Below are 10,484 nucleotides of genomic sequence, written 5' to 3'. Positions count from 1 at the left end.
AGGTAAATTTCGAATCTTAATAATATGGAGCTGGAGCAGTTGATTTCTTCGATTTTCAAAATAAAACTTTTTGTGGTAGAGGCATGTGGGCGTTGCAAGCGTGTTCTTTGAAAAGTTTAGATCAGTTCCAAATTCTTTAGTAAATTTATTCATTTTCGCTAACGAGAAAATGTTTGCCACAAATACTACAAAGTTACGCAAACAGACAGACGGACAGACGAACAGGCAGACATTTTTAGGTGCATTCATACTTTATGGGGTTTTTTGCGTTGTAACGATATTGAACAAATAATTAAATTTTGATACACTATAATACTGGATAGGCGTGGTTAATATTTTCCATTTGCATGCACAAATGCTTCAGCATTTTTCCAGCAAATTTTTGTACATTTATTTGCTATAGTTTATCAGTAATGAGCAAAAACCCAATTTGTCATTTCCTTTGCATAACAGAGGTTTTCTCAGTTTATGTGATGCTGTGGCCCATTTTCAATATCAACCTGCAACAACAACGAACTTGCTTAGAATTTGATGCTGATCAAGAATATATATACTTTGTGGGGTCTTGATGCTTCCTTCTCGTTTCGGCAAAATGAATATACTCCTCATCCGTCGGTGATGGGTATAAAAACGTTGAGCAGAGCTATGAACTTTGCCATGCTTTTGCTTGATGCTTTTTCTCTATCGCGTCGTAATCTAAGCCTTAAATTTTAATTACGTTTTCTCAATTCAGCTCAATATGTATGTATTGCTACCCGAAATGAATGAATTAAAGTAAATAAATCTATTTTATCCACACTTTCTTAAAAGAAAAATAGAAATTTAGGAGTAGCACTCATATCCATGTGCAGTTGCACGCTACTCGCTCTTGCTTTTGCTGCTTTTGCCTGTAAAGTGGGGAGATTATGAGCAGATATCGCTTATTTTTCATCTTTTCTTTAAATGAAAAACTAATAAAAATATTTTTTTTTTTTTTTTTTTTTATATATATAATTTTATTAGATTCTGGCTAATTGTGATCATGATTATTTTCTTCCTAAAATAGAGACCTTTCCTTTCTCTTAGAGATTTTTCTTCAAATATTTTTAATATGCACAAAAAATTCACAATTATTTGACGTATAACCCTAAACGTGAATATATATAGCATTTGGGAAATTCTTTATTAACTCTTAGTAACTATGATACAAAGTTTGCAAAAAGAATTTTACTTATAAGTTTTACCTATTTGAGTTGCATCGGGATATAACATTTATAACTAACTAGACTAGTATTGTTATTTACAAATATTATATATATATGTATATATATGACACAAGAGTGAAGGAATTTACATATAAATATTCAATAAATATGTGTGTGTATTTAAAACAAGCATTTAGCATTTATTTATTTCACGAATTTTATACATAAAGTTAGAAGAAAGTTTAACAAAAAAATTTGTAAATATATATAGCAACATGCGCTTCACTCTATAAACGCCATAAAATCTCCACACATGCACACACACACACACACACACGCACACGCACACACGTACACATACAAACACGGAAAGCATGCCTATCAAACACTCTCTTCCATCATATATTGCATTTTTCTTATAAAATTACAAAGAAATTTTTAGTTTCCCGTAAGAGTTAGACAACTAGCAAAGATTCTCGTGCTTAACATTTTTTTCCAGCGGTAAAAAGCCAACCTTCGCTGTTAGATGAAAACCCTAAGCGAAAGTTCAGAAATTTTTGAAATTTTCATACGAAAATTGCGCGTGCAAGTTGTAGTAAAAAATACTTTGTTCGCATTTTTCTATATCCTATTGTTACCGATCCGAGAGCAGTGCCGTGGACTGTAATAGAACGCAAAGTGTCGAAAGACCTCATTCTAGCCCTACCTCTATTGAGCCAAGATAAGCGTATAATGTGGGTAGGGTTCTCCACCGCGTACAGAGGCTCACGAAAGAAGCAATTATGTCCAGCGATTGCAACTTTTTTGAATATCCACATGACATGCGCCATATGTACGTACAGGAATTCCTATTTAGAAATGCTACTGGATTTCCCCATCTCTTTCTCCCTCTTTATCGTAGAGTTACACGGACAAGGTATCACACTTTATTGAAGCTGTTTATTCCTTAATCGCGAGAGAGAGAGACTCTGGCATAACTAGCTTGTGGAGATATAAAACATGTAAGCCGCACTCATGTCAACATTATTCACTCATTATTTTTTTTCCTTCCCCTTACCTATAATCTTTTCTGACGAACATCCTATCCTTATATTTATTTCCAACTTGGCTGATTATTCGAAAAATATAATAAATAAAAGTTTTTAATCTACACTATAACGAGAGAGAGATTGTAGGCAAATTTTGAAGATAGTAGTAGCGGTAGTAATAAGTCCGAATGGACAATTTATGTGCGAATAAGAGCGTCTAATATAATTCAAAAGAATTCAAATTCGATTTAAAAATGTCGCGGTATCTGGCTTTGTCGAATGAGCGAGCTTTGTTCCAATAGTTAGAAATGGATCTAAACACTACATTTTCTTCATACCAAAAGACATCCGCTCTTCGGCACGTAGCGTTCTACTGAATCTAAATATTGTTAGCTGGTTCTTTAGAAGCCCTATTCTCGGCTTGGAGTATTTATAGGACATTGCAAAGATAAAATCTATCTATCTAGCTAACCACATGCGATGTTTATTATGGCATGTGGTTCGAATCTCAAGCCTTATATAAAAGTATTTAAGTCTTTCATTCAAGGAAAGCGTACCTGCAGGATCTTGGGTTGACTACTTTAAACGCTGGTGAATTTGCAAATGTTGTTATCGATCTCTTTTCGTTTTGTCAGTCATATTTGCATGTTAACGTTATTGTGTCTAGGATGAGTAGGTAAATGGGTAGCCAGCATTATTTCATTATTTATTGAAGCCTCAGAAAAAGTCATGTAATGTTCGAACAGAATTTCCCAAATTTCCACTAGCAACTAATGATCTTTTACTGTTCGCTTGTTCTTCTTCTCGATCCACAATAAATACACGTTGGTTTACTGCGCCTAATCCGTATTCCGAATGCATTTCTATCGTTGGTATACGCTCTGGTAAGGACGCTGCAGCTGCAGCTGCCACAAATTGCAGTCAGTCTATTAAAATACTTTTTGCGGTCATTGACGCTGATGAACTTGCGGCATTCGTAGGCGGGCCATGCAACGCACGATTGCTATTAGCCAGAGAATCGGCATAGTACCTCTGTCAAAATACTTTAGCTATGAAGGGAACATTATCCATTACTGACACGGCTGCCGCAGCGGTTGATAGCCTTTGTTGTTGCTGCAAAGCAAGATGATGTGTCGTCGGTGGGGCGGTACTGAGATGAATTCCGGACGTAGACGTTTGAGTAAAATTTATGAACGTCGAGCCATTTCCATACTCAGAAGCCACTCTGTAATTGTTGGGTAAGTGACCGGTATGATTATATAGCCTGGTGTTGTTAGCGGAACTTAAAATTGGGTATTGCGTAGAGGTAGGCCATGCTGAGCTACTTCCTTCGTTGCTTGACAATGGGGGAGTAGTGACATTGATAGGCGGTGATGATGAATCGGACGAATTCGAATTGATTAGACTGGCGCTACGGTATTCTACGGAGGATTCATGTCTGTTGTATTCCCGACGTGCTTCCATGTGCGCGCTAGAGACTTCTTCGTCAATGCTAATGCTACCTAAATCATGCAACTTACGCATATGTTTCTTCAAATCGAAATTACGGCAGAATCCTTTTGCGCAAACTCGACATGTGTATGGTTTCTTGTCATTGTGAGTGTGCATGTGAAAAGTTAAATTATAGATCTGATGAAATGCTTTATTGCAAATGCTGCATTTGTATGCCTTCTCTCCGCTGTGAGTAAGTTTATGGTTCTTGTAGTTGCCCTTTTGATGAAAACCTTTACCGCAATACTCGCATACGAAGGGTTTATAACCGGCATGAATACGAGTATGCGTGTTTAGAGTAGAAGACCGATTGAAAGCTTTACCGCAAGTTTGACATTTGTGCGGCTTCTCAGACGTATGAATGATTTTATGTCGACACAGAGTTGATGCTTGCCTAAATCCTTTGCCGCATACTTTGCACACAAACGGACGGGCTCCCGTGTGTACTGGCATATGACGGGTCAGATTGTAATGGGCGTTGAAGACCTTACCACATTCTAGACATGAAAACGTTTTCTGCTTGCCTCCACTAACAATCGGACTATCATCCAATGAGCTGGGAGAATCGGGTCGATGCCTTTGGGCGTCAGGAGGCGTACTTGGATCAGGATTAATAGTAGTAGCTGTTGTTGCTGGATGGGTGGGAGGAGAAGAAGTCTTACGTGGGTGCTGATGATAGGCAGAAGTGTTCACAGAATCTCTTGCCTTGTGGCTAGCGGGAGTCTTTTCTAAGACATGATGCAGCTGAGAGTGGCTATTGATCATAGTTTGATGATGCACAGCCTGAGCTGCTGCGGCAGCTGCTGCCGCCAAATGGTGAGTAGAAGCGGAAGGTGTAATCAATTGACGCCTTAGTGTTTGATGATGCAAAGAGCTTAGCGAAGCAGTAAAGTTATTTAAATGGGTTACAGTGGCGTTTGTATCCGTTAACAGATTTTGTTGTTGTGCCGTCAAGGCTGCATATTGGGCCGCAGCCGCAGCGCACATAAGTTGATTGGGTGCTGCATAATAGAGCAAGGGATATTGCGTTAACAGTTCTTGATGTCGTGCGGACACAAATTGCTGAACTGCGGCGGTTGACGAAGACGGAACATATTTCTTAAACGCCGAATCGTAATTTTCGGAGTTAACTAGAGTTAAAGCCTCAGAATCATCACTCGTAACTTCAATGGGGCTGCACGAACGTTCTGAGTCGATCGTTGCCCCATTCGAACGTTGGTCGGGCTCCATAATTTTTGCTATTGAAAATTTTAAAGGGCAATTCCGAGTACTTAGAGGCGTGGAGGTGGTAGCTGAGACATGTTTAATATTCGGTGTTTTGGAATCGACCGGCGTTGACGCGTTGCTATCGGCAAAAATTTCAAGAGACATCTTGTGATTAGTAGCAGTTTCCACAATAGGGCTCTTCGAAGGTGGCATAGTTATTGCAATAATGCCCAAGGGACTGCACGGTTGCATGCCACGAGGACTCTGAAAAAAGCAAAATTTTCTTTAATCAAAATCAATTGTTTACACTCCATGGCGAATAATTGTCAAGGATTCGTAATCAATGAACTGTGTACGGTTTAAATAAAAATATTAATTCTTCTTACTGACACGCCTCAAAACTTTTCGTCGGCTGGATACCATTGAAGCTAGTATAAGACAAGCAACAACAAACAGGACTTTTCAAAAGCTTACGCCTATTGCGGTTTATTTTTATTTAAACAAAACACGTGTGTATTAAACAATCTTTCAGTAAATTTCAATAAATAATTGGATTGTTTTGCTTTGACAAACACAAATCCATAAAAACCCCTTTCTGCCCAAGATTTTCAATACACTCTGCGGGCAGCAATAGAATGCCTTAACCCGTGCTTGGTACGTTATAATACAATTCGATCGCTTTAAATACACTTGAATGCATTTAAACAAAACATTCAACCTTATCCTGGGCTGTTTTATATAAACACACCTCTTTATGAAATTTACATACATGCATACATAATTTTATAGATTTAATACGATCGTGTATTGTTTTCTTGGGCAAATGCAAGAATTAAATATGGCGCACATACTTATATTACAATTACTTCCTCCAAAAACCCGCAAAATATTTTATTTATTGCGTTTCATTGTCTTTTTCACACTTGAATGCAACTGAGCTGCCTTATGTTTTAATGATAATCGACTTCGCTCACCATCATGGATTCATGCTTACATAATTTAAGAAATGATTTCCAACTGTTGAAGTGTCACATAAATGTGTTACTTCCGTTTTTTAATGCTTTGTTCGAGCTTAACCAACTTACAAATAAACAACGTACGCTCTACGATTTTCCACTTCAAGAGACCTATTTATCGCCCTGAGTTTGGTTTTCTTTAGCTTTCGCTTTGACTAAGTAACGGGTTTTTACAGCATTTCATGTAGGGGTTTCTCAATTTAATTAACTTTATTTAGCGCTTGAGTGGATCAATTTGTGAAAAACAGAAGCACAAACTTCGCATTACTACTCTCTCAAGAGGTTTTATTAAATTGAAATTGAAAGCACATGCCTTCATGTCTGCTGCGTCTCTTATATTTACGAAAAATCATATAACACACTCTATGAGGAGAGCAATGACAACATAAATATATAAATTGCCCGGACTTAGGCGACTTGCCTGATATACGCTTGCACATATTTGCAAAATGGATTTCAGCTCAGTTCAATAATAAGATCTCCCACCATTAAATTCTTCAACAGGCAATTTTTCAATGCTAAATTAAAAAAACTGTGTTCCTTGAAAGCTGCCGTCACAGAGATCGCCTAACTAGGCAATTCACATAACGATCAATGTTTAAGCATATATGAAAGTTGCTTATGTAAGAAAAAATTCATATATATTTTTCTTCTTCTAATGTATAAAAAAATATTCTCAATACATGACTCAATTGCTTTCCTCTACGGTCTGCTGTAAATATTTCCTATTGCTGCCATATACTTCCTACTAACAATTCAGTAGAATAATTGCCTGCTATTGAAGACCAAAAAGGTCGCCATGACTCTCCCTATGAAAAACGGACCAACAACAATGTGTTAGGGCAAGCTGAACTAAACTATTGTTGCTGTTATTGCTTGAATTTGCTTGAGCACTAGCATCTACGAATGTCGGCTCAAGCTGAAAAATATACATATAACAACCTTAATATCCTAGTCAAGCAGGGGATGCGAACACACGATCCGGACAGATAGCGTAGTTGATGAGAGCCCTTTACGCTTTAAGAGCAACTCGCGAATGTGGTCCAAAATCTATTGAATGATGTCTTCGTTGTGAGATCCAAAACCGATGTAATGATGCCTTGGTTGTGGGATAGACAACCGCTATGCATTTTACAATAAAAATGACTGTAAAAAGTGAGTTTCAAAGCGCCTGGAAGGAAATGAACAAAGAAAATTTGATCGCCAATGGACAGGCACTGATGTCTGCAAATCCTAACTACAGTGTTCCGCAATTACTGGAAAACTAATATAAGTGGAACGTTACTTTTCTCGGTTTAATTCTAGAAAACGATCTCTCTAATCGCGACAGACGATCAACGGCATTTGAATGGATAAAAGGAACTGGCTCACTCAAACAATACAATCAATGGGAAGCGTTAACTAATGAACATCAACTGATGCGATTAAAACATTAAGATATTACATGCAATTGGCACAATGCTCCTCCGCATATTCCCAAGCCCGTCCAGTACTAGGCTGACGTGCATTTACTAGATATTGTTCCTTCTCCTCAATATTTGTTTCAATAGTTTATTTTCCCATAGGATACGTTTTTCTTTCGATACACAATTTATGTTCCACCAATGGAATAAGAAAAATGGACCTGAACAGTGTTTTTAAATGTCACAAACGGAATTAGTGAATGAGGGAATTGGTGTATCGTTTGTTTATGATAACATTTATATACACAGATCAGACCTGAGATCTAGACAATAGATAGCACATGTCTTTCGTCCCAGCACTCGCTTTTCAAAATTTGTATCTTGCAGAAGTAAAACAAATTTTACTTATGAAAACATCTTGGTCTCGTAATGGGGGCCTGATTGAAAATTGCAGAGACTACAGTACACGAATACTTAGATTCAAATATGGTGAAACACAGTTTTTACTCTACCATTACAGGAAGCGGACGATTTGTTTTCAACGTTTAGAAGTCCGCATTACGTCAATGTGTAATCTTACAAATAACTTAGTAGAAAATGTTTACTAGATTGTCGATTTGAACTAAAAATTTGCATTTATGGAGCGAAACGAAAATTTGCAGAAGCAAAGCGTACTTTGTTCCAAATACTCGTCCACGGTCATCAGGACTGGTATGCTTCTTAGATACTCTCACGTTAAGCTGTTGAGATTAATTAAAACTTAAAAAAAAAAAAAACAATGCGTAAAGAAGACGGACCGATTTTTTAGTGTATGACAATCTTCATGCTGATGTAAGTCAATCAATATTCGGAAAGGTCGTCGAGGTTAACCGAGAGTTGCGGATTTGATTTTTATACACCACCACACTTGATATATTAAGATCACGCAAATGTGTACAATACCTACAAGGACGTTAAATGGACGCATCTTTTATTGAGGACTAAGCGCATCTATCCGTCTGCTCATCTAGTCAAGCCTTCGCCATTTTTGAGACATTTTGATGAAATTTGATACATTGACATGTTTTGGCCCAATGACGAACGATTTTAAAAACGGTTCGGATCGGACCACTGCTTCGACCATTTAGCGTGTAGCACTTTATTTTGAAAGGACGTTATATAAATGAGTGTGTTAAGGGAAGCGAGGTACATTTAATAGTTGGAGCCCACTGTAAAGCTTTTACCGATTTTTTTAAATTCAATTTTCTGAAAGCAGTGAGAGCTTTCACTTGGTGTCGTGGAGTCTTTCCTTTTTCGCTTATTCGACAGAATAACACAAACAATGGAATGAAACCTGCATCTGAAGCGGCCCAGACGTACAGATTATGTGCAGAATTAATTGTAGCATTGAGTTTCCTTGTAGACGGAAAACAATTTCAAAATTAAATTTTTAGAAATTTGCTTACGATTGTATGTGAAGCCATCATATTCACATCTTCGTCAGATTCCGAAACATCGTAGATCAGGTCTATCTGCTTTCGCTTTCAGAATAAATTATATGATATTGTTTTCCGAAGTACTAATGTCAGTCAAACGTCAATATGTATCAGATTTTGCATATCAATTGAGTGATTCTGCCGTCGTATGGTTTAACACTAGCCTAACTACGTAAAATTTAATTCGCCAATACAAAGAAATAAAAACAACGCTTTAATCTTCTAGCCACATTGCGGAGAATTTGAAACCAATAAGACTCAGTGAACGGAAAGACGGCGAAAAGGCCAACAGGAATGTCGAAGAATATTAAAATCTTCACTTGAACTACATCTGCATAAAATTTGTGGAGTCCATGTTCTCTGATATCTTTCTTAAACTTAACAGAATAAACCAAGAAACAAAGATATACGCGCACACACACACACACAATTATTTGAACTTAAAAATCGATACGATTTCAAATATTAATCATAAATGAAAATTATTTTTTGTACATACGAAGTAAACCATATTTTGTGCAGCTCCACGAAGATGTAATTGGTTTTTAATCTAAATAAGTCGCGGCAAAATCGAAATCTCGAGTTTTTGTTCGAGCATTAGGAGACTTTTGCTTTTTCACGTTTTTCTTCTTCAACTAACGCACAAATGTACGCTTAAAATAATGTTCTTTTTTTTTTTTTGTTTATTTGTTTCTAAAGCCAATTTTCTTGATTGTTAGATGAACACACGGCCATTATTATTATTAACATTAGGTATTTTTTCTTTTGCACAAATGCCCGTCGCCAAATGATTTTCTAATGTCTGTTAACAAGAACGACGAGCACGCAACACACGCACTTATAATTCGGAGGCCGTAGCTTAAGTTTGGATATGAATGAAATGTGTTTGAGATGTGAACGATGTTTAAAAAATATGAAAAGTTTTACGAAAAAAGACACCTCTTAGTACGCTCTCCTCAACGCTCACCGCTTTTACGTGCAGTAATGGGGGGGGGGGGGGGTGTTTTTTTTCTTTTTTTGCTTTAAAGACTCAACAAATCAAGGATATAATGAAGGGAAAGAGAGACAAAAACAAAGAGAGATAGAGAGAGAGAGAGAACGTGAGTGAGTGAGAGTGACAGAGCGAGAGAGAGAAAGACAGAGAGAAATAAGTAAATTTCTCACGCAAACGAGATTTACAACCCCTAGAATAGCAATTTAAGTAAATGTTCACCTATACATCGATACAAATCAGAAAGAGAATGGAATAGTAGGAAGAAAAGAGAAAATATGAGAAATGGCCCCCATTTTTAATGCTTATTGTGTAAATAGGATGAGAGGAAATAAATCAGAGAAAAAGAAAAAAAAAACCCGAGCAGAAGAAGGCATTCTGGATGTATAAATATTCCAGACTTTTTATGTATACGCAGCTGGGCAGGTAGTTAGTCTACTTCAGACTTATGTAAACACTTTAACTTTCACGAAGATAGAAACGTGGAGAGTAACAAAAGTGTCCCTGTCGTAATAATAATAATGATGTTTTGTAACAAACACGCCTTCTTTAAATATTTATGATGTTGCATGCGCCGGAAAGAGATGGCCTGACAATTGATTGAAAAGAACATTCAACACACACTCCGGGCTCCGGGTACACATGCACATGTACATAATAATATCTAAAAAATGTAAATATGTACGTACG

The 10,484-nt window shown here is 37.0% G+C and overlaps 1 protein-coding gene across 1 annotated transcript; it reads right to left on the bottom strand.

The window, feature by feature from the left end:
• Positions 1–1,390: 1,390 nt before the first annotated feature.
• On the bottom strand, positions 1,391–9,665 carry LOC119635534 (fez family zinc finger protein erm). The gene is made up of 2 exons (XM_038030369.1): positions 9,303–9,665; positions 1,391–5,173 (listed from the first exon to the last, which is right to left on the bottom strand). Exons 1-2 carry the CDS (start codon positions 9,312–9,314, stop codon positions 3,248–3,250), a joined length of 1,938 nt encoding a protein of 645 aa, XP_037886297.1. The 5' UTR covers positions 9,315–9,665; the 3' UTR covers positions 1,391–3,247.
• Between the last annotated feature and the right edge of the window lie 819 nt (positions 9,666–10,484).

The sequence above is a fragment of the Glossina fuscipes genome, unplaced genomic scaffold, assembly GCF_014805625.2.
Source record: "Glossina fuscipes isolate IAEA_lab_2018 unplaced genomic scaffold, Yale_Gfus_2 26, whole genome shotgun sequence".
NCBI lineage: Eukaryota > Metazoa > Arthropoda > Insecta > Diptera > Glossinidae > Glossina > Glossina fuscipes.
Note: the sequence above shows the minus strand (reverse complement) of the source record. Positions and strands in the feature narration are given on the sequence as shown.